The sequence below is a fragment of the Carassius carassius genome, chromosome 48 (assembly GCF_963082965.1).
Source record: "Carassius carassius chromosome 48, fCarCar2.1, whole genome shotgun sequence".
NCBI lineage: Eukaryota > Metazoa > Chordata > Actinopteri > Cypriniformes > Cyprinidae > Carassius > Carassius carassius.
This window is the reverse complement of record NC_081802.1, coordinates 15230713-15254584: the sequence shown is the minus strand read 5'-3', so window position 1 is coordinate 15254584 and position 23872 is coordinate 15230713. Positions and strand designations below refer to the sequence as shown.

Below are 23872 nucleotides of genomic sequence, written 5' to 3'. Positions count from 1 at the left end.
CCCCCCCCCCCCCCCCCCCAAAAAAAAAACAGAACTAAGTGTGATTTATAAGTTATCTGTTTGGTAATGTGTATGGTTAATGCCATTGATGAAGCTGATTATGATAATGGACTTGTTGCTTTGACATTGTAATGTAGTGGGTGCATGATTTGAGAATCCTAATTGTACATTTAAGTGTCATAATGTTGTTGCTTTGTGTTTTCCTTGAAAGAGCTTTTAATAAAATCACTTTAAAGACACTGTCTCTTTGGTACCCATTTGATTTTACTGTTATAATAGAGACTAGTCTGATTAGTGAGAGATTCCGTCTTTACAGCATTTATCCCAATTTACTAACCTTGTATGGAAAAGAGCAGCATGAACATTTTGCTTCATATCTCCTTTTGTGCTTTGAATGGAAAACAGAAAGTCACAGGTTTGGAACAACATGATGGTGATCTAATGATTATTCATAAGATGATGATCTGATGGAAACGTGCAGTGTTGGAGGGCTCTGGGAATGTGGTTGGGAACCCCTGCACTAGACTACATTTCTCACGCCAGATTTTCCATCTTGTGTGCTCCTGACATAGTGTTCTATTAATAGCTGAGAAGTTTTTAGACTAATTATTTTTATTCTTTATTCCTGGATGCACAAATAATCGTGCTGCAGCCATAATCATAACCATTATAATTGTTAATGGTAGCCAAATTCATTTTGAATGACCACAAGATGTCAAATGATATTCTCGTGCCTCCTGCAGTAGATGGATATATAACGATTTGTTTTATAAATAAATAAACGGACGAATGGATGGACGGACGGACAGAATCCAAGATAGATAGAATCCCAGACACATAGACAGTCGGATAGATAGATAGAATCCCAGATGGATGGATGGACAGAATCATCCCAGATAGGCAGACAGTCAGATAGATAGATAAACAGATAGATAGAATCCCAGATAGATGGATGGATGGATGGACAGAATCGTAGATAGATAGGTAGTGTTTGACATATTGCACAGAGGGATGACGAATGGTTGACGATTGGAGGCGGTCTTTACAGCGGAGGGTGTAGCTGCAGTCATGGCTCCCAGACCGCGCATCCCAGTGCAATACTAAAAATAAACTTGAAAAGAAATGCATTGTTCATGTTTAAAACAGAGAAGTGCGATTTTATGATCCATATTTACAGTTTCAGATTAAAACCGTAGCTTTCTTTTTCTCTCCCTTAAACGCGAGCGAGCTATGGATGCGCAGGTTGCAAACCATTGCAGCATCAAGTCTGCTGCGAAAGCGAGCAGCCCGCAGAATGCAGCTGAAAGCCGCATCGAAAACGCACCAAAGAAGAAATCCCGCACGAGAAGAGGCAGAAGAGGGAAGCGACGGAGGGGCAAGAAGGCCAACGAGCCTCCGCCGTTTCTGCCACCGGAGGTAATTATAGATGTGTTGGTGGATGCTAACCATTAGCCAGCGGAGATTATGTGTACTGCATATCAATACTACCATTCGATATTAAGATATAGCCTAACGATTAAACAGGCTATTAACAATATACATTATATATTATATCTTATAGTAAGTTAGAATATTAACACAGTAACAGTGTTACAAGCTGCTGGCGACTTATATTTAAATACACAAAAACTGGTAAGAGCTGCAGCCAAAATACTGTACAGTTATTTACTACTGTAAAAATTATAATACATTAGCTAATACTAGTTGGTGCGTCTTTTGTTTTCATTTGGATGACAGGTAGTTAATATTAATTTAATACAGTAATGCAGTAGGCTACTAATGATTGTATTATTTGTAAGACCAGAATGTGCCGTGAATACAGAAAAAAATAAAAAATAATCTAAACCTAAATCTTTTAAAAAACAACAAAAGTTTTGACGCTGGGATGCTGGTTTATGCTGGATCCTTTTCTGGTTTACGATGGTCCTTTGCTGGTTTAAGATTGTCATTTGCTGGTTTAAGATGGTCCTTTGTTGGTTTATGCTGGTCCTTTGTTGGTTTATGCTGGTCCTTTGCTGGTTTAAGATGGTCCTTTGTTGGTTTAAGATGGTCCTTTGTTGGTTTATGCTGGCCCTTTGTTGGTTTATGCTGGTCCTTTGCTGGTTTAAGATTGTCATTTGCTGGTTTAAGATGGTCCTTTGTTGGTTTATGCTGGTCCTTTGCTGGTTTAAGATTGTCCTTTGCGTGTTTAAGATGGTCCTTTGTTGGTTTATGCTGGCCCTTTGCTGGTTTAAGATGGTCCTTTGATGGTTTATGCTGGTCCTTTGTTGGTTTATGCTGGTCCTTTGCTGGTTTAAGATGGTCCTTTCCTGGCATATGCTGGTCATGTGCTGGCAAAGGACCAGCATAAACCAGCATCCCAGCGTCAATCATACCTTGCCAGCATATGCTGTTTTTTTTCAGTAGGGAAATAAAATGTAAATAACAATAAGTTAATAAATAACCAACAACAAAAGTTAGATCCATAATGCCAAAGTGTGGTTATTATTCATTTTCTAGTTCTTTCCAAGGTAGCATTTTGTCCAGTAAATGAATTATGTGCAAGGACTGATTTTTGCAAGACTGCATTTAGATTTTTATTTAATTGATTGTTTTTTTGCCCACATATCCTTATTTTTTAGGCTGAAGAGGGAAACATTGAATACAAGGTATATAATCACCAAATTGATAGTAATACATTTGATTGGATTTTATATTTATTTAATAGCATATTCATCCTCTGTACACTCAGTTAAAGCTGGTGAACCCCACGCAGTATCGGTTCGAACACTTGGCCACGCAGTTGAAGTGGCGACTGCAGGAGGGCCGTGGGGAGGCAGTGTATCAGATTGGGGTGGAGGATAACGGTCTGCTGGTTGGACTTACAGAAGAAGATATGAAAGCCTCACTAAAGACACTTCGCAGAATGGCTGAGAAGTATGTATTGAATTCATCAACCAATTAGTTTTCTTTGATGTCAATGTGTAGGAAGTGGCTTACAGGCGTGTTGTGTTGTCTTGGTAAGACTCTGTGACTCTGCGCAGGGTTGGAGCTGATATCACGCTCCTGAGAGATAGAGAAGTGGACTGCGATAGAGCTCGACGGAAAATCGCTGAAGTTCTTGTGCGGAAAGTTCCAGATGACCAGCAGGTGAGCTTGTGATGCTTTAATCAGTTTCCATTTAATTTCTGTTGTAAATTTTGGTTGATGTGGTTTTAGTTTTAGTTACATTTTTAGAATATTGCATATAACAGTACAAAAGTTTTCCAATTATTTTGTAATTTGCCAACTTTTTTGATGATAATATTTAAAATGTTAGAATTAAACTTTTTACATTTTTTTAATTTTTGAAAATAACTTTTTTATTGGAATTTAAAATAATCTTTTATTATTATTTCTTAAAACATTTTCAGAATAATAAAAAGGTTTTGTAAAAAGGATATATCCTTGAAAATTACAAAGTTATATTTTATTCTTCTTGGAATAAAATTATTGGAATATATAAACTTGGAATCACTGGGAACCATTTTTTTGTTACTGTTTCTTAAGAAATACAAAATAAAAATGTACAACATTAAAAAAATATTACATTTTTAAAAAATAATAAAAGAAAAAGCTTTAAGGAGTTTGCCTACTTTTGAACAATTTATATTTTTATTTTTTTATGGAAAACACTTTTGTCTACCAACTAAAATCCAGTGGGTATAAATAACACACATGAAGCTGTTTAGTTGCCATGTGAGAAGAAAATCATAAAAAAAAATTATAAATTATATCACAAGATTGACCCCAATAGACTCTCTTGACTGTGTAGGTCAGTACATTTCTTAAGATAAATCCAATAATTTGGCCCTTTTTAAGGCTAAATATAGTATTTGTCACTTATTCATAATTGTTTCTACAGTAATGAAGAAATATATATAATTTTTTTTTTTAAAGGTTATTTGTTTTCATTATTATAGTCATTCTCATTTGTCATTGACCCAACAAACTAATGATGTATTATGTATTGTCAGGTCATTGTGATTTCTGTGTTTGTGTGAGTAGTTCCTGGATCTCCGTGTGGCTGTTCTGGGTAACGTGGATTCAGGCAAGTCAACTCTGCTGGGTGTGCTGACTCAGGGCGAGCTGGATAACGGACGGGGCAGGGCCAGACTCAACCTCTTCAGACACCTGCATGAGATTCAAACAGGACGGACATCCAGCATCAGTTTTGAGATCCTGGGCTTTAACAGCAAGGGAGAAGTGAGACAGATATTTAAAACCCTTTAGTACACTTTTATTTCTGCTACTTTTTTCAGTAGTGCATTAACTGGGATTTAAACCTTCTACTTACTCGCATATAAGCATGTTGCTTAGATTTTTTTTCTTTCTCTTATCGTTTTAGGTTGTAAACTACAGTGACTCTCGCACAGCAGAGGAGATCTGTGAGAGCTCTTCTAAGATGATCACTTTTATTGACCTGGCTGGTCATTATAAGTACTTGAAGACCACAATATTTGGCCTGACAAGCTACTGCCCAGACTTTGCCATGTTGGTGGTGGCAGCCAATACTGGCATTGGTTAGTATTTATGCATATATATTTATATCGCTTTAAAAGTTAATTTAAGGGCAATTAATGCATCCTTGCTTAATACAAGTAATTTTCTCATTTTTTTTCTTAAAGAAATCATAATGAGCTTATTTAGCCCCAAACCTTTAAACTATAGTGTGTATTTCAATATGATTAAATCACATTATAAATCATTAACCAACCAATATTATAACATATTATACCTTAATCTGGCATTGTAAAACTCTCCCAGCTGGCACAACAAGGGAGCACCTGGGTTTGGCGATGGCGCTGAAGGTGCCCATATTCATTGTGGTGAGTAAGGTGGACCTCTGCGGTAAAAGCACGGTGGAGAAAACGGTCCGTCAGTTGGAGAGAGTGCTCAAACTGCCCGGCTGCAACAAGGTCCCCATGGTGGTGTCCAACCCTGATGATGCCGTCACGGCTGCTCAGCAGTTCGCACAATCCTCCAGGTACATGTGTGTATGAGAATAGATTATAGACATTTATTGCATTATTTTCCACCTTAAGTCAATATTTCTTGCTACATAAACAGCCATACTTGATTGTTTCCTGACCAGATTCCATGCTCTCTTTGAGCATAACAGGTAAACAGCCTGTTTTTGGTACTGTGCCTTTAAAACTTCAATATGTAAATTACTTGAATACCCTACAAAGTACCTTACAGCTGATAGCTGTTCAACTCTCTAGTTTGTGCAGTACATATGTGTGTAATGATGTTCTTTTCTCCCCACAGTGTAACGCCCATCTTCACCCTCTCCAGTGTGTCTGGGGAGAATCTGGACCTTCTGAAGGTCTTTTTCAACATTCTTCCTCCCCTGAGCAACAGCAAGGAGCAAGAGGAGCTCATGCAGCAGCTCACGGAGTTCCAGGTACAAACACACTCTTACCAAAGCACATATCATGTCTTAATTCTAAGATATTCAGAGATATTCCAAGATATTTAAAGATACAGGTTGTAGGACCTGCCACTAGAGGGCGCACTGTCAAAACAATAACAATCGCGTGGTTTGATGATGCTAAGAAGGAACGTGGAATGATGGGATTTGTTGTCTTTTACCCAACTGCTGACAGCCATCAATCAGACAGAAAGATAAATCATGGATTTAACGCGAGTTCAACAATTTGCGTGAGTAGATTACATACAAAGTCAATGCAAAGACGCAAATACAGACTATGGATCAGATGCATCCTCGCGCGGGTCTAGAAACAAAATATATAACACTAGCCTAATGGTTTTTGGATATTTTACTGCAAAAATCTTACAAATTGTACTTTTAATGTCAGATTGATGTGTTCCTGCAGGTGGATGAGATTTACAGTGTTCCTGATGTAGGGACGGTAGTCGGAGGTACACTGTACAGGTCAGTCCACATCTGTTGTGTCAATCTTGTCTGTCTAATAACTGCCTGTCGTCCACCTAGCGATGTATTAGCAACCACTCTAAACACTTTATCAAATCATATAGCAAAACCCCTGAAAAACAACTCAGGACACCTTAGTAATGCCTTAGCATCCTAGCAACACCCAGAACACTCTAGCAACAACAAAGTAACATACTTACAACTACTTATAACACTACTTATAACACAATGCCCTAGCAACACCTTAGAAACCACCCAGAAAACTCTTCCAACTGTCTTATCCAGCTTTTTCCTGAGAAACCGATGAGCGCCGCCATGATGGATTCTAACTTCCATTTGGATGCTCGTGTTCTGGTCTCAGTGTTTTAATGGGGTAAAAAGTATGATTGAGTTAATTAAACCGAAACTTTCTAAATATAACTAAATATAAAAATATGTGCAGGGTTAATCTCGGAGTTCATTTGGCTAGAAACAGCAGAGACTGGAAATGTTAAGCGTCTTTCCGTTATGAGACGGATGAGACATCCGTGTTCAGGAAAAAGGTGGATAATTGTCTCATAACCACCCAAAACGCTCTAGTGACTGCTTAGGAATGCCTTAGTAACCACTTAGAGCGTCTTTACAAACCATAGCAACTCAGAGAAACCTGTTTACTGCCTAGCAATGTATTGACATTGTAGCATCTGATTTACACCCACATCTCAATGCCCTAACAACCACTTAGATCACCTTTGTAGCAAAGCTCCAGCAACCAATCAGAACAACTTACCTACTGCCTAGCAGTGTTTTAGTTCATAATTGACTTTCCATTCACACGCAGTGGTGTGTGTCGTGAAGGAGACCGGCTGGTTGTGGGTCCCACTGATGATGGGCGGTTCCTGAGGTTGAAGGTGTGCAGTATTCACAGGAATCGCTCCGGCTGCCGCGTGCTCAGAGCCGGACAGGCCGCCACTCTTGCACTTGGGAACTTTGATCGCTCGTTACTACGAAAGGTCTGATTTCAAACTGGAGAAAGACTAAATTAGGTCTTTGTATAGCCATATCTTCATGACGTCTTTTTGATCTTGAGTGTTTGTGTTTTAGGGCATGGTCATGGTGAGCCCCAAAATGAACCCTACTATTTGCTGGCAGTTTGAGGCCGCAATAGTCCTCCTGTTCCATGCCAAGACTTTCCGCCGTGGTTTCCAGGTCACGGTGCATGTGGGGAATGTGAGGCAGACCGCCACTGTGGAGTGTCTCCTTGGAAAGGTGCATTTAAAAAAAATTTTTTTTACAATGTTCTGATGAGTGTTGCTCTGTTAGTATACATTTTTTAAAATAAAGTTCTTTCTTGTCATCTTTGGTTCCATGAAGAACCTTAAATATCAATGAAATCTGTCTAATGCACTAATGGTTCTTTATTGTGGAAAAAAGGTTCTTCAGATTATGTTTCTTTTACAAAATATTCAATGAAATGTTCTTTGGGGAGCCATAAAAAATTCTCTTTTGTAACCTTTCTTTTCGAAAACTGTGTGTATTTGTCCTCTAGGAGGAGCTGCGGACAGGAGAGAGAGCTGTAGTGTGTTTCAGATTCTTAAAGCACCCTGAGTATTTGCGTGTGGGAGCCAAGCTGCTCTTCAGAGAGGGGGTGACCAAAGGCATCGGACACGTGACGCACCTCCTACCCTCCACCCAAAACTACGTGCCTGATCAGAACCGCAACCAGAACCACAGTTAGACACATTGGGAGTGACACCATGAATCAAGAGGACATTTGACTGCAGCTGCAGTCACTTGCCTAGAGTTTGCATCCCCTAGTTCTATTGTGCACCTTTCATTTCCACTCTATAGATTTGCCAATAATTGCAGATTTGTCTGTGTGTAAATGCTCTCGACTCCTGTGACATTTGGACGGTTTTGGTAGTGATTTACTGATTACAATGTATGTTTTCCAGGTGTAATGGAGCATGAATACCTCTCCTATTTTTGCACAAGTGCGTGTTTCACATCTTAAGTTAAAGCTGGCTGACCTTTAGTGAAGTATGTGGGATTTCAAGTCACTAAGTTGGGTATCTGGAGCAGATTTCTGCAGGAACAACTCCTTGACTGCAGCCTGCATTTTAGATATGAGAACATAATAGTAGCATTCAACTTCAGATCCTAGGTAGTTTTAAATATGTGATGTTACCCCAGTAAATCTGATGACAGTGATTTACACAGGCAGGTCAGAAGCAAGAATCTAAGGCCCTGTCCACACAAATGTGGGTATTTAAAAACTGCAGCTTGTTCTATGCAGTTTGGCCATTCGTCCACACGCAAACGCCGCAGCAGGTCACTGAAACCAACATTTTTGAAAACTCCTGGCAGAGTGAAGATTTTCAAAAACTCTGGTTGCAGTGTTATCCTGGAGACAGGTTGAAAATGTACATCCACTGTCTGCACATTCTGGTTTACACATAAAGTATACTCTGGGCTTAAGTTGAGCTCCCATTTTGCGATTTTACTGCTCTCTATGATGGTTGTTTGCCAGTCTGTAAAATATACATATTGTTGCGAAGAGTTTGGTCCTGTTGCCAGGTCAGCTGTACTGGATACTACCAGAACTTCGTAGGTGGTTAATATTTGTCACAAAGGCGTATGTGAACATGATACATTAAGCGATATTGTCTTAAATGGAATTATTGTAGGCAAAACCGTACAGTGCAAAGCTGACTGCAGACACAAATGAAAACAAAGTTGTAACAGACAAAAGTTATTGCATTCGATGTTGTCATTTTATAGTTGTTCCATTATGATCGAAAAAAATGTTGAAAATGTCCTTACACAAATTTTTAGTGAACAAGAAACAAAAATGTTAATGGAACCTAAAACGCACAGATTTTAATTTTAATTAATCGGACAATTCACAAATCATTTTACAAACACTTTTATTATGTTCCAATTTCATGAATAAACAACCACAGCCTTGTTTTTGTTCACGTAACGTGGTATCATTTTGATGCGTTAGTTGGCGTGTTGGAACATCGCCCCCTATCTTCAGGACAGGAAAGGAACAGAAAGGGAATTTTTGGAGCTCTAGGGTTGCATGATTGGTTTTCCAGTAGCTTGATTACATTGTGCCTAGTTATAAATGCATTCACAGATGACTCCAAAAAATGTTGTGCATATTGCACAATTGTTTGTAAGCAAATATAAGCAAAGTTTAGGTCATTTCCAATGGCTTACAGGTTTAACTGGGTTAATATTTTGGCAGCTTTGTGTGATGGGCATTTGACTCGAGCATGCACAGGAACCCAGCTAACCATTGTGTCGTGTGCCTTGTTCACCCATGCACTCCTATTTTAGATATTGTGCAATTATATAAACATTGAATGTACTGATCATAGATATAATTGTACCATTTGAAGTTACTAAATGAATAATCTGACCACTAATGCATAAAAGCTTATTTCGATTAACAGTATTGAACAATGGGCGTCAAGTCTTTAAACATGAGCAGAACGCATTTACAAGTGTAAATAACTTGTAAAACCTTGTTTTTACAGAATTTTTTACGAAGAAATTTGTTCTGCTTTTGTTTTAGAAATGAGGCCCAATCGCTTTCAAAACTTCAGCTGTTGGTCAACAGTGCATGTTGTGCTTACACAAATAATAATTAATATTGTCTGCAGTGCATCTGGTCGGCTTTATTACATTTGAGATCTATCTTCATTTCATGTACTTCTGAAAAAAGTCCTCAAAAGCCTAGGAACCTAGGATCTATTACTTTGCTATTAGTTCCTATGTAATAAAGAATTAATGTTCTATTGTGGAAACCCTTTGTAATTAATTAAAGACAAGAAATACAATTCTTTGTCATGGAAATTACAGGTTAAAACAAGGAAGGCTCTTATAGGCACAGTATATATATAGATTATTTTGAATTGTCCCATATTTGGAGTTAAAAAAGAACACAATATGGGTTTACATTGCACTTGTGATGGAAGTCTATAGGGCAAGTATCAGCAGAAATGTAAAGTATTTTTTATTGTATAAAGTGTTTATGCATTTTGCCTGTAGGTTACCTGGTTTGGTCTTGGTTCTATACTTTTGAAACGGTATATTTTAAAAGTTAAGCTTATTCCAGTGCAATGCCTTGCTGCGTAGACTTCCATTGCAAATGTATTACCATAAATGTTTTTTTTTTTAACCAGAAACAGTCTCACAGAAACCAAATGGGAAAAAGACAAAAACAGTGAGTCAAGAGTTTTGACAAGTTTTATTATGATAAATGAAAACTGTCTTTGCGCAATAAATTGTTAATTGTTCACAGAACACACTGTTGTAGCATAGCAGCAAGCGCCATAAGAATAGGTTTACATAACATGGCATTATGAATAAAATAAAAAGGAAAAACAAATATTATATAAAACTCTTTATTTTCCTTCAAAAGATGAATGCTTTTTGTTTTGCACATTGTGAAACAAATCAGCATTTGTGAATACATAAACTTTGTTCAAAAAGATAAAAAAAATTACATCACTAAATCTGACACCCTTTATATGAGAGATAATACTCAGATAACTATTAATGCATCTGTACCATTCACACATTATTAATTTCTCTTTTACTTAACAATACATGCTTGAACCTGCTTCTGAATGGTGCATCTATGTTGCAATGGTGCAAGATTATGTTGTATTCCATAGCTTTTAACCTTAAAAACATGTATAACATACCAACATGAAACTATTCTTATTTTTTCACCATGTAAATGTGACGCGTTCATCTTCAAAACTTCCTTTAGCTCTGCAGTACTAAGCAACTGTTGAAATGGTAGACAAAACTCCAGGCACATAAGCGCTGATTTGGAGAGTTTAAGCAAGGCTCCTCTGTCTGGGCTTGATTCTGGGATATAACTACAGAAGAAAAACAAATATCAGCAATCTTTAACAAAAAAGGATGCCCAAGAATAAATTACATGGAGAAAGCTTTAAAAAAAAAACATATTTCCTCACCCCAAGGAGGTTGCGAGGTATATAGCCCTCATTGTCGGCACATCTTGCCCACCACCATTCTGTTTCTTCACTGTCCTCTCTTCGTAAGATGGTCAAGCAGTCTCCTTCCTTAAAGGACAACTCATCTGGGCTCTCAGCATCATAATCCCACAGGGCATAAACAATGCCCCTGTTCATGATGCCCATCTTCTCCTGCACACCTGTGAAAAAAAACACCTCAATGCTACAGATTTATTGTGATAAATTACCAGTTGAGCTACAAGAAGTCCTCTTTCGTAAAGTTTCATAATGGGAGAACAGGTTTCTCACCATAGAGAAACTGTGAGCATTGGGCGTAACCTTCTTCCATCTCCTCGCACTTGTCTGCTGCCGTCTGCATATCGCTGTAGGTTGTGGCGTATACAGCAGCTCCCGATTCCACCAGGAACTTGCATACTTGCACGTTATTACAAGAAGCAGCGCAGTGCAGGGGAGTCCTAACAGAGAGAAAGAGACATTTCATTTTGTTGTATTCAGATTATGGACAGAATTTTACGTGCTTTATATACATGTTTTTTGCTCACCATCCATCGCTGTCTGCAGCATTCGAATTCACTCCAAACTGCACCAGGAACTTTACGATTTCCGTGTGTCCAGCACACACAGCATTGTGTAGAGCAGTGATGCCCTCATCATTGGGTAAACTGGGGTCGTCCACCTGGAAATGACATAGAGACATATACTTGAAATGCTAACTAGCTATAACTATATGTCAAGTTGTTATATTATTAGTGGACCAAGTATGTAACTGATCTTAACCTGTTCCTTACCTCATATATGATCCTCTGGACGAGGTCATATTCACCCTCTAAAGAGGAGTCCAACAGAAGAGCCAGAGGGTTAAAGTGCACACGCATGCCATGGTTCATTCGATCCGAGCCCATCTTACGCAGGTTTGTTCTTTTGCCCTGAAAGGATGGATGAATATATATTTGGTTATATACAAGAACGTAATGCTGCTTATTTGCTTAAGTTCTTGGATGTGAAGTACTAATACTAGGTGTTAGCCTGACATGACTTGTTCATCTTGCCCATTGAGGGCCACTGGTTGCTACTTCTGCTCCATTTAAATGTTTAATGAGATCTGCGTGGAGTGCTCAGAATCTTAGTGTGGCTAGTTGCTAAGCAACTGCCTAGAATGGATGGTCTGATCGTAATCTCTACTGACCTGACTTGACTTCACCCTCTTTCTTGGTCTCTCTCTCTTCTCTGTCTGTGGCCATACTTATGTAGGCTAAATGGCAAGAGTCCTTCAGTATTCTATAAAGACAAGGAACCTGTCCCAAATGTTGCCTCATCCTTTGGAGTCTTCTTCTAAGTCTACACTACGGATACGTAATGCTGCATAGCATGCTGATTCATAAAATGACAAATGGGACACTTTATGGTCTCTTGGACTTTAAGGCCAAGAGACCTTAGAGTGTCCTAATTGTCAATTTATGACTCAACAGGCATCCCCTTTTGTGGCCATGATACACCCTCTATGCATCCTGTTATCCAGGTACACCATTTCGAATGCCATCCATGACTCCATACATAATATTGTCAGTTTTTTTTTTGTGGAGGGAGTTTGACTGTAATGTACTGCTCAGTGATGAGTCAATATCTGACTATGCTTAAATGTTTGCACACCTTGGCACAGCAAAAATAATTTTTTAATTTCAACCAATCCATCAAGAACCCTGCTGCTGGGGTACTCCCATCGGTACACATTTTAGATGTCTACCTTATATGACTCACTCATTTCAGGTGTCTTGGAGTCTCAACGATTGAATAGAAGAGTTGAATCAAGTGTGTTTAGAAAGAAAGCTAAAGATCGCAAATGTGCTGTAAGGCTGGTTAATAGAAGGACAACTTCACCAACTTAAATCCAGTTTCAGGCAACTTGTTCTGAAAGTAAATGACTTTGGGTCACTACAATTTGCTGTCAGTATGAATGTCCCTTAGGTCCCTCTATAGATATGGTTTTTCCTTTTGGGAATGTAGTAGTACCTACCGGTGGTAGCATGACCTGTCCTGTGACCTCTGGAGCCTTCATATTGATACTGTCCTCCTCATGTCCCTCCTGCTCTTTCATGCTGGGATATGGAGGTGGAGGATAAGGTGGGTACTCCTCAACATAAGGCTCTGGAGCTGCTGGACCATAGACTTCCTGTTCCTCCTTCAGTGGTGAATCCTTTGGCACAGTTCTAGAAATGGTGCTGTCATCCAGGATAGGTGATCTAGGTGGAAGTGGTGGAGGCGTCAGCTCCTCCTCCTCTTTCTCAGATTCAGGTATTGTAGTATCACAGTGTCCCTCTGGGGGTCTAGTGCTCTCATCAGCTACCGACCTGCATCCATCTTCGCCTTCTGTCTGAAAGAAGGTAGCTTGGGTTATAGTGGTCTCCATGGCTGCCAACGTGGTCTTTTGGTAGAGGAGCTTCTGGATGTTGGGTCCACCAGGCCCTTCAGATTCAGTTATAGAGCCACGCTTTTTAAGAGGCCTGGGCGCATGGTGCAGTCTCTTCCTCAGGGCCTCCAAATCAGCATCGCTCTGGAGCCGATGGGAAGTTGAGAGGAATGGGAGAAGTTTGGTTGGGCTGAGGGGCCGGGGAACACGTTCTACCTCCTGGCCATCAACAGAGGAGGAAGCAGGGGCCATATTGTTGCTCTGGTCCACTTGGTCACCATCTAGAACTCCAGTTTTCTCAAGATAACTGCTGTCCTGCATAAGAAACTGCTGGCCTCCATTGGATGGAATGACAGGTTTCCCATATACTGTGAGAGGAAAGGAGTGAGGATAAAACATCCATAAAATCGATAAAATAAGTCGGGTGTTAATTTCCATTTATATTATGCAACCACAAAAAAAAGAACATTACATCTTCATTTGACTTTATTTTTTCATGTCTAAGCCACAAAGTGTACTTTTGCAAGAAGAGCAACTTGCCTATGTGTTTAAATTTTAAAGATATGATATATGCAAATCAAAGCTATGACCAAATTACTTTAAAGTTATGTAACAAAGGAATGAGCCTTTTCTTATCTCTTTGTGATAAGTGAGCTTCACTATGAACCCTACTCACTCTGGAGGGTAGAGCACTACTTATATTGCCGTATATACAATTTTGGTAAACACTATGAACTCAAATATGGCACAGACATTTTATCTTGAAATTTTACTTATAATAAATAAATAAATGTGTACAGCTGATTTTTATGTCAAATAAAACTTTCATCCCAAATATGGTTTCCTTTATGTCTTTATAAAAGGGTGAATAAACATCAATACTAGCAGAGCAATGTATTGTCGACTTGCTACAGCATCGTTTAAGGGCACAAAAAAGCCATTTGGAATTTTCCCAATATCTAAATGAAATCTTTTCAAAAACAAGCCAGACAGACTTTCTGTTGTAATAATTAAGCAGCTTGATTTAAATACTGCATCCAACCTAAAGGCTGTAATAAATCCTTTGCTCTTAATTTGTTTCTGCCCTTAAGAACTTTTAAATGAACTAAAGCACGCTTTTGAACTTTAGATTGTTCAGACGCAAAGTTCGGATTAAAACATGCTTATTTTAAGTTAAAAAAATCTTGTTATTAGACTTTCAGTCATTTACATAACTACATTATATGTAACACATAAACATTTACAAAGAAATGTTTTCCAAATGGTGCAAATGTTTTCCACTCATTTTTAAACATTAAAAATGTTTTAACTGCTGCAACAGTTATCAAATCTCAGACTATTTTACAACAAAACGAGGGGAACTGAAGAAGAAATTGTTGTTTTGGGGTGAACCATTCCTTTAATATTAGATTATATTAGTCAATATCTTCTTTAAAGTTGATTTGGCAGTATGTCTAGTGTAACATTGCATCTTGTGAAATAGATACTTATCAAATTCCATCACAAGGTACCTCTAAATTTGTTTGGGTGTCTATTGAGGTAGCGGTACTCACATCGAGGCTGTGAACGGGTCAGCGTACTTTGCCCTTGATAACCCTTCCCAAGAGTGCTGTGTTGGGTGTACATGGAGTAGATGGAGCTGGCTGCCACCGTCTGGGGTTTGTGAAGGGTAGTGGGGGTGGAGGTCTCTTTCCCTGCCATAGTATCTGATGTGAAAGGACGTACTGTTGCGGCAGGTAAGGTGTCTGGTTTTGGAGACAGAGGTAGGGGTAAGGTATTGTTGTGGGATGGAAGGGGCATTGATGGTTTCTGATTGGCTGGTTTAGCTTTGCCAGTAAAGGTGCCCGTGCTGTAAGGAGGTTTACTGCTGGTGGACTGCCCTGTTAGAGCAGGTTTGGGCTTGCTGGGAACAGGAGGTGGAACCTTCCCGAAGAGTCTACCTGCAGACTATGATAAAAGAGTCATTAGTGTTTATTTACTACAAAATATCTATACATTAGCACTGATTTATTGCTAATTCCTGAAAACTGTTAACATCAGGCACTCAGTGCAGTACCTGGGTGTCCCTCAAGAGATCCTCACTACTCTGGTTCTTGCGGAAGGGCAATGGCGGAGGTTTAAAATCTGCCCCAGAATCTGAAACAGATATTTTAAAAAAATCAGTTTATCAAAGATTAATCAACGCTCTTGAAGTTTTAACACTACGATGTCTTAGATCTCATCCACACGAAGACGCGTTTCACTGTATAAGCATACATTTTACAGGCCTTTCGTCCACACGGATCTGACGTTTTGGGAGAGTGAAACCGATATTTTTTGAAACTGTGTCCCAGAATGGATAAATTTGAAAATGCAACAAAAACATGAACAAAACACTGAACGATTGTCTTTTAAATAATTAACATTGACACAGATTAATAAATGTATTGTTCATGTTCATTTGTATATTGCGCGTAAGGTTTATGCGCATAATCCAAGTCTTCTCCATTTTTCAGTGTATCTCTGTGGCAGAATTACAGCGCCACATGTTGGTCTGGCATGTATACTACATCGTTTTGTGGTTTTGTGTGGACGCAGATATTTCTTGAGATGAGGAAAAAAAAAAGATTGGATAGGGAAAGCTCTGGCTTCGTGTGCACGTAGCTCTAGTGAAAGCATCTTCTGACTGGATCAAGACATGGCAGAGGTGCCCAATCCTGTTCTTGAAGATCTACCTTCCTGGAAAGGGTCTCATGCCTGGTTCACACCTGAACCAGCTAATTAAGATCCTCAGGAACATTTGATAATTACAGACAGGTGTTGGAGTAGAGCTGGAACTGAACTTTGCAGACAGGTAGATCTCAGGAAACAGGCCTTTTGCTTATCCCAGTTTAATGGAGACACAACTTTAAGTAAGCCTTCTGTGGCTAACTTTCCAGAAGAGTGTAAACACTGTGTCTCCATCAAAACATTGCTTTGTTTGTTTAAGCGGTCTGACATGTCAACCTTTGGCCCAAATAATTGCATGAGTTTGAATGTGGTTCTTTAAAGGTTGGAGAGGGTGTACCGTACCTTTCTCCTGGGATCCGTGGCTGGTCATGCGGGGAAGGGTGGAGGAGTGGCCATGGGTGTTGCTGGTAGTTTCTGTGTTGGAAAAGAAATCTGACACTTTGGAGATCTTACTTGTCAAGAATCCAATACCTGGCACATGGAAAAAGAATTAGGATATGATATTAGGGGTTACTGGTGCGATTGGTGGTAAATATTTTAAATATATACACACACCTGTGGTCGGTTTAGGGAGAGGTTTGGGAAGGGTGGCCGTGCCGTCGGGATATGCAGGTTTCACCAAAATCTCCTGTCTGGGAGGAACCGGAGGAGGCAGGGTGGTCTGGATGTACGGCCCAACAGCGGCAACCCTAGAAGGGCCGGTGGGCTGAGAGCTCTGCCCTTCAGATGGCTGCTGCAAGTGGAAGAAGGAAAGAATAAGAGAAATCATTTCTGTGCATCACAAACAATATTTTTGTCCAAAAAGAACAAAAACTGTGAACATTATAAAGTTGCTCACAGGCAAGTTCTCCTTCTGTTGGAGAGCAGCTTTTTTCTTCCAGAGCCTCTCTCTCAGTTCAGCCACTCTTTTGTCCATGGTGGCCATTTCTGAGTTCCTCTTGTTTAGATTCTCTCTCTGCTGCTGGAGTTTGGCACTCTGCTCCTGGTTCAATTTATTCCTCAGCTGCAGAAAAGAGAAAATGTCAAAACAAAAGAGCGACTGCTGAATTCTTTAGTTTTTTTTTCTCAGTTTTAAAAATAGAGTGTATTCCTGCTATATTTTTTTCTCAAATAAAAGCCACTTGGTTTACATTTTCCTTGTTTTAATGCAAGACTTTCATATATTTTTATGTGTGTCCAAATATCACTGTATGTGTGAATAACAGGATTGTGTTCCAGAAAGCTGTAGACCAACAGGAAAAAAGCTACCTGAAGCTCTTTGTACAGTCGCTCTAGTTCTCCGCTTGAACTCGGTCCAGCCTCATGTGGGACGTCCATTTTGCCGCCACGTAACATGTCCAGTTGTCGACTCAACTCCTCCACCCTGCTGACGGCTACCACCAGCTCCCGCTGCTTCTGCTGAAACAGACCATTCATCTGCTCGATCTCTTCCACTAAAGACAGAGACAAATTAGGCATGTCATTCACTTGTTAATTAACTTCTCGTTCCCATAATCATGATAGTTTGTTGTTGTCTATGTTGATTAATTTAATCGCTAATGGCATTTTTATACAAGAGAAACAGTAGAGTGAACTTTTCCATTAGTGGGCAAATGATCCACAACAAATGACATCTTCGTAAATTCATCTGGAAAATGTTCTAAAACATCTTTTATAATAAAATATGGATAAATGTCTAACTTACACCTCAATATACATCATAATTAAAGTAAATCTAAATTATTCAGTAGAAAACCTAAGAACTTTTAGAACTTTTTTTTTTTTTTTTTTACAAATGAAATAACTTTTTTCTTTATTATTATAAATTAGTCTAACAAGACTAATTTATAATAATAAAATAAAACTAGTCTGTAATACAATAATACCAATATATTAATGATATTAATAATGTAGACAATAGTAATATAAAATTATAATAATATAAGGTCAACTTTAAGGCATTTTCAGTTTTCTAACCTACTTCCTCTCATGAGTTCACAGGTCCTGACCTAGTTTGCTATTGCTGATCCGTTTCTGTTCCACTTGTCCTTTGAGAGCTCGAACCCTGTGCAGTTTGGCCTCCTGGTTCTCTGCGTTGTCCCGCAGCAGTCGCAGTTTCTCCTGGTCAGATAGCTGCTGCTGCTGCCGCCGCTGGTCCTGCAGCTTCAGGAATCGCAGTCTCTGTTCCTGTGAGGAGGCGTCACGTTACAATCTCCCCAGTACTCATTTTCAGACATCATTGAGTCTCAGAACAATATATACCTATTTTTTTCAATCCCACTGATAATGGACAAAATGGTAATGCTTTTGATATGGAGACGGTGCAGTAGTTTTATTCAAATGACCTTAACGCAAACCCTAGTGTGAAAGCAATAATACAATTTAATGGATGACTTCAGACCTCATATTTAAAGGAAATGTTGTTTTAAACTAGCAAACATGAAATGCTGGTCTTTAATGAAAGTGGATGGGGACCAAGGACAGCCTTGGTCACCTTTCATTTTCAATGTATGGAAAAAGAGCAGCTTGGACAATCTGCTGAATATCTCCTTTTGTGTTTAACGGAAGAAAGAAAGTTAAAATACACATTTCGAATGAGTAAATTACTTAAATTTTTGTGTGAAATGTCCTTTTAAGTTGTAAATAAACATGAAATGGTCCTTTTCGTCATTGGCGCAGCTACCTTTGTTGCCAAGAGTTGTTGTTGTGTGTCGATCTGTTGTTGTTGCCGTGATGCCATCTCTTGCAACTCACTGAGGGTGATGTCCATATGAGGAGTTGGCATCTAAAAATATATATATAATTATAATGAATGGCTATGGGGAACATTTAAAAAGGCTTTTTTTTTTTATTCACTTATATGCAGATATACGTTACTCTGTTTGCTGTGGATCAAATTATGTGTTGACCCTCATTCTGTTCCAGTCTCCTCAGTTTTAAATCACGTTAAGGCATTATTTAACAGTTGTTGTTTTTTTTTATTCATTCTAAGATGAATAGTGCTTTGCAATGTCACAATTATTACCAGCCCATCTTAATTCAAGTTTTGTGAGGTTTTATATATACACTTATGGCGCTTTTCCATTGTGTGATACGAATCTGTTAGTTACGGCTCAGTATGATATGGCACGGCTCGACTTGACTCAGCTCAGTTTGCGTTTCCACTGCATTTTAATACCGCTTCAGAGTGGACGGGATAGTTGCGCTGCCTCTACCCCCGCGACTCGTGAAAAACGTTTTAATTCTACGCCCCATCAAGCTCTCGCTGGATCCACTCTTCTGCTATCAACGAGAGGAACGTTTGTATTTCCTCAACAGACAACGAAACAGCCATTTTTGGGTTGTTAAAAAAGGTGCGCTCATTCAAAACAGTTGCATCCGATCCTTCGCTGACTGTGTTGATTTAAATCTAGCAGTTCTGTTGAGTTTGTGTCGCAAGTTCAGTGACCCAGTTAGTAACGATTCTCTCTGGCCAATCAGTGATCAGCAGAGTTTACACATCACGGTTTGGTAATGGTACGGTTGCCATACCATGCAGTGGAAAAGCGACATTAGTTACAGTGGTGGCCAGTGGTCAGCCAGGCCTTCTCTGCTGGCCTATACACTATCAGAATCACTGACTTGGTTTTAATATATTTCTTCCATGGATGTGTATTAAATTATTCCAAATAGTCTATTCTTTTCATTTAATAGCTTTTCTCTTGGTTGCTCTGCTTCCAGTGGTGTATGTTTATATTTGAGCTTCTGTCCAATCATATTTCAGCAATCATGTGTTGCCAGGGTCAAAGAAATATGCCTTGAGGTCTTCAGAGTCAACAGTGCGGGCACCTGTAGCTTCAAATAAATGGCAATGAAACCGTTGCTTTAACGGATTAGATTTCGACTTTTAACGCCGGCATTTTCACGTCCTTTGATTGGATAGTCAACACATTGGAGTGTAGTAGTAGTCAGAGCTAGCAAACATAATACTGTTTTCAACTACTGTATACTCCTGTTTCTTACTGTATACGCTGTATACAGTTTGTTATTGTAGATTTTCAATGCATTCTGGGAAAATATTAGCCTACTGTAAATCTAATATTTACAGTAGTACTAAATGGCCGCGAAAAACAACCGCACACCTCCTCGGCAATGGCTCTGAAAGCCCACTAGAGGGCATTTTCGACTTTTTAATTGCTTTATATTGTATTTTTTTATATTGTTTTATTATGATGTTATCTGCAAGATATAGAGATAGGTTTAAGATCCCGTAAGAATATCTAAGGAGCGCTCAGTTTCTGAGTCAAGTTGGGCTAGCTTGCTTTTTCCTCCCGCGGCAGCACTGGCAGATGCAGACCGTCGGGTAGATTCGTTGGGAAGATGCAAGTCTTAAGAGTATGTTAAATTGCCATGTATAAAACACACGTATACACTTTTCTTCATCATCTTGTATGAATTATTTTAAATGTTACTTGCTCACTTTCCCAGTAAATCTGTGTTAACTAGTATTTTCCTCCCACAGCGGCGCTGGCAGACTTGCGGTGAGACTCGTGAAGAAGAAAAGCTGTACGGTATGTTAAATTGTTAGGTCAACTTTAAAACACATACATTTGTCTTATTTGTTTTATACCAGCAAAGGACCAGCATAAACCAGCATCCCAGCATCAAAACATACCTAACCAGCATATGCTGTTTTATTTTTCAGCAGGGAGGTGTGAAATGCATGGGCCACCACTGCTTAATTACATACAATACTTATTTCTAATTATAAAAAATAATATAAATGATGCTGATTAATTTATATGCAGTTATTCTGAAGCTGAGTCAATCCTCTTTCCAAAGTTTGATTTTCATGTTAAGACATAATTTAACAATTTATTTAAATCATATAAAAATGTTTTGCAATGTCAAAATTCATTCCTGTCCATGTAAGAACTCAATCTAGCCACTTCATGTGCACAGTTTACTGAAAATTTCCAACTCAAACCTAAGTTAGCAACAGTAACCAGGGGGTTAACAACTCTCTGAGGGAATTCATACTCACTCCATTTTCCATGTGTTTCTCCAGGGTCCCCTTCACCACGTTTCTCCTGGCAAGAGACTCTGGAGCTCTGTGACCTGTAGTTAGGAGACAGAATTAGCAGTGTTGGCTAAGCTAAGCACATTTTCACTCACACTTGAGTGGTTTAGTGATTTGTATTAAACTTTGACGGGTAATTAGTCAAGCACCATTTGAATTAAAACCACAAATGATACCTAAAATCATGTCGCTTTTTGTGGAGAATTGTATATTTAGACTTTGACTCAAAGCTCAACAGTTAGCATTTAGCAAACTAGTATTTGAACACACTAACAATGAAGGTCAGGAACCTTTAGCTTGAAAAGAGTAGCTGTGCTGGGGTGAACCTCATTATATAATGACTATTTGGCTGGAAAAACAACTAGCGCACAGTTATCCAGCATATGACTGCCAGGGTCCCACTTACATAACATAAACACTGGCGCCGCTAGCGCCGCTTATGTGGGTTGCCGGATGAACGAGTCTAAGAGCAAAACAAAGCCCAAATAATGTTCTTGCTCACACTCCATAGGGGTAAATAAAAAAGGTCATAATAAGGGCTTACTGATTACACAAGCATATGGGTTTTACAGTGGGGGAAATATTTATTTGATCCCCTGCTGATTTTGTAAGTTTGCCCACTTACACCTTCACCATCACCGACCCCCACTACTGCATCTCGCCCACAGCGAGTACAAGCGGTGTGAGAGGAAGCAGAAGAGGGGTAAGCGCGGAGGTATCCGGGCTAGGCTAACGGCTAACCCATACAAGCCATCTATCCCAACCATCGTACTGGTTAACGTACGCTCGTTGGACAATAAACTGGACTACATTCGGACTACTAATTCGGACTACTACATTCGGACTACTAACTACATTCTACTACTGGACTTACAGACTGTAAGAGACTGTTTTGTTTTTGTGTTCATGGAAACATGGCTCAGCAACAGCGTTCCAGACTGCGTTATTCAGCTCGACCAGCTGACGTGCTATCGAGCGGACAGAGCCCTCGTTGCGGGAGTAAAAACCTGCGGCGGCGGGCTTTGTGTTTACATCAATGACGCGTGGTGCCGCAATACTGTTGTGATCTGCAAACACTGCTCACCCCTGGTGGAGTTTATGATTATTAAGTGCCGGCCGTTCTATCTGCTGAGGGCTCATTGAGGTGTACATTCCCCCGTACAACGTCATCAGCAACAGGAACGACGCACTAAATGAACTGTACCAGCACATCAGTGAGCAGCAGACAGCACACCCCGATGCTTTTCTCATCATAGCTGGGGATTTCAACCATGCTGACCTAAAGAGTGTGTTTCCAAAAATACACCAACACATTAACTTTCCAACACAAGGTAATAACATTTTGGACTTTGTTTACACCACACAGAGAGGAGCTTACAAAGTCCCCCCCTTCACCTTCGCTCGTTTTGAGCAACAAAACAGCACCACTGCACAGAAGACTCCACCTCCTTCCGGCGACCAGGTGATGATGCTGACCTCAGACAGCGCGAGGAGATCCTTCAGCAGGATCAATGCACGCAAAGCTCCGGGTCCTGACAACATCCCTGGGCGTGTACTGAAAGACTGTGCAGTAGAACTCACTGATGTCTTCACAGACATTTTCAACATCTCAGGCTGTTGTTCAAACATGTTTCAAAACTACCACCATCATTCCAGTTCCGAAGAAGCCATCTCCATCCTGCTTCAATGACTACCGTCCTGTTGCACTTACCCCCATCCTCATGAAGTGCTTTGAACGGCTAGTCATGCACCACATCAATTCTGCCCCCCCCCTCCCTGGACCCCTTCCAGTTTGCATATCGGTCCAACCGGTCGACCGATGATGCCATCGCCACTACCCTCCACTCAGCACTCACACATCTGGACAAAAAGGACTCATATGTCAGAATGCTGTTCATAGACTTCAGTTCAGCATTTAACACAATCATCCCTCAACAGCTCATTTACAAACTGATTCAGCTGGGGCTCAACACTTCGCTGTGCAACTGGCTGTTGGACTTTCTGACTGGAAGACCTCAGGCAGTACAGGTCGGCAGCAACACATCCAGCACCATCACACTGAACACTGGGGCCCCCCAAGGATGTGTGCTGAGCCCCCTCCTCTTCACTCTGCTGACCCATGACTGCACACCATCACACAACTCCAACCTCTTTATTAAGTTTGCAGATGACACGACTGTGGTGGGTCTCATTAGCAACAAAGATGAGACAAACTACAGGAGTGAGGTGAGCCGCCTGGCCAAGTGGTGCAGTGACAACAATCTCTCTCTGAACGTGGAGAAGACAAACGAGATTGTTGTAGATTTCAGGAGAGCACACACTCAGCACGTTCCTCTGACCATCAACGGTGCGACTGTGGAGAGAGTGAGCAGCACCAAGTTCCTGGGTGTGCACATCACAGAGGATCTCTCCTGGACTGAAAACACTGCAGCACTGGCCAAGAAATCACAACAGCGTCTCTACTTCCTCCGCAAACTGAGGAGAGCCAGAGCCCCACCCCCCATCATGTACACCTTCTACAGAGGCACCATTGAGAGCATCCTGTCGAGCTGCATCACTGTGTGGTACGGCGCCTGCAACGCGTCCTGCCGAAAGACGCATAGGGAGAGCAGCTGAGAAGATCATTGGTGTCTCTCTCCCCTCCCTCCAGGACATTTATGGAACACGTCCCACCCGCAAAGCCCTCTGCATCACTGGTGATCCCACTCACCCGTCACACAGCTTCTTCAGCCTGCTACAATCAGCAGAGTCTCCAGGCCAGGACCAGCAGACTGAAGGACAGCTTCATCCACCAGGCTGTCAGG

The 23872-nt window shown here is 40.1% G+C and overlaps 2 protein-coding genes across 4 annotated transcripts in view; one reads left to right on the top strand and one right to left on the bottom strand.

Annotated features, from left to right (window-relative positions):
• Positions 1-1034: 1034 nt before the first annotated feature.
• On the top strand, positions 1035-8312 carry gtpbp2b (GTP binding protein 2b). Its single transcript, XM_059543698.1, has 12 exons — positions 1035-1416; positions 2622-2648; positions 2732-2916; positions 3024-3129; positions 4027-4224; positions 4367-4541; positions 4786-5005; positions 5290-5425; positions 5859-5917; positions 6738-6909; positions 7001-7165; positions 7446-8312. Exons 1-12 carry the CDS (start codon positions 1231-1233, stop codon positions 7632-7634), a joined length of 1818 nt encoding a protein of 605 aa, XP_059399681.1. The 5' UTR covers positions 1035-1230; the 3' UTR covers positions 7635-8312.
• A 1823-nt stretch (positions 8313-10135) lies between these two features.
• Positions 10136-23872, bottom strand: part of LOC132131949 (apoptosis-stimulating of p53 protein 2-like) — a 30009-nt gene continuing 16272 nt past the window's right edge. The window contains exons 4-18 of one of the 3 annotated variants that reach the window (XM_059544140.1): positions 21033-21106; positions 18693-18794; positions 18019-18196; positions 17279-17463; positions 16869-17033; positions 16586-16760; positions 16373-16501; positions 15378-15457; positions 14875-15268; positions 12929-13689; positions 11703-11840; positions 11457-11590; positions 11203-11369; positions 10894-11093; positions 10136-10794 (exon numbers count right to left, since the gene is read on the bottom strand). In XM_059544140.1, coding sequence (XP_059400123.1) covers positions 10753-10794; positions 10894-11093; positions 11203-11369; positions 11457-11590; positions 11703-11840; positions 12929-13689; positions 14875-15268; positions 15378-15457; positions 16373-16501; positions 16586-16760; positions 16869-17033; positions 17279-17463; positions 18019-18196; positions 18693-18794; positions 21033-21106 — 2924 coding nt within the window. In that variant the 3' untranslated portion in view covers positions 10136-10752. Of the gene's footprint in view, positions 10795-10893; positions 11094-11202; positions 11370-11456; positions 11591-11702; positions 11841-12928; positions 13690-14874; positions 15269-15377; positions 15458-16372; positions 16502-16585; positions 16764-16868; positions 17034-17278; positions 17464-18018; positions 18197-18692; positions 18795-21032; positions 21107-23872 lie in introns of all 3 variants that reach the window. The other 2 variants (XM_059544141.1, XM_059544139.1) reach the window with 2 other exon arrangements.

What these genes read in the sequence shown, in the direction of transcription:
- gtpbp2b (XM_059543698.1), top strand. Translation starts at nt 1,231, where the DNA reads ATGGATGCGCAGGTTGCAAACCATTGCAGCATCAAGTCTGCTGCGAAA. An exon ending in GCTTTAACAGCAAGGGAGAA is followed by an intron (nt 4,225 to 4,366) that starts GTGAGACAGATA and finishes TTATCGTTTTAG; the next exon opens with GTTGTAAACTACAGTGACTC. An exon ending in ATCGCTCGTTACTACGAAAG is followed by an intron (nt 6,910 to 7,000) that starts GTCTGATTTCAA and finishes TTTGTGTTTTAG; the next exon opens with GGCATGGTCATGGTGAGCCC.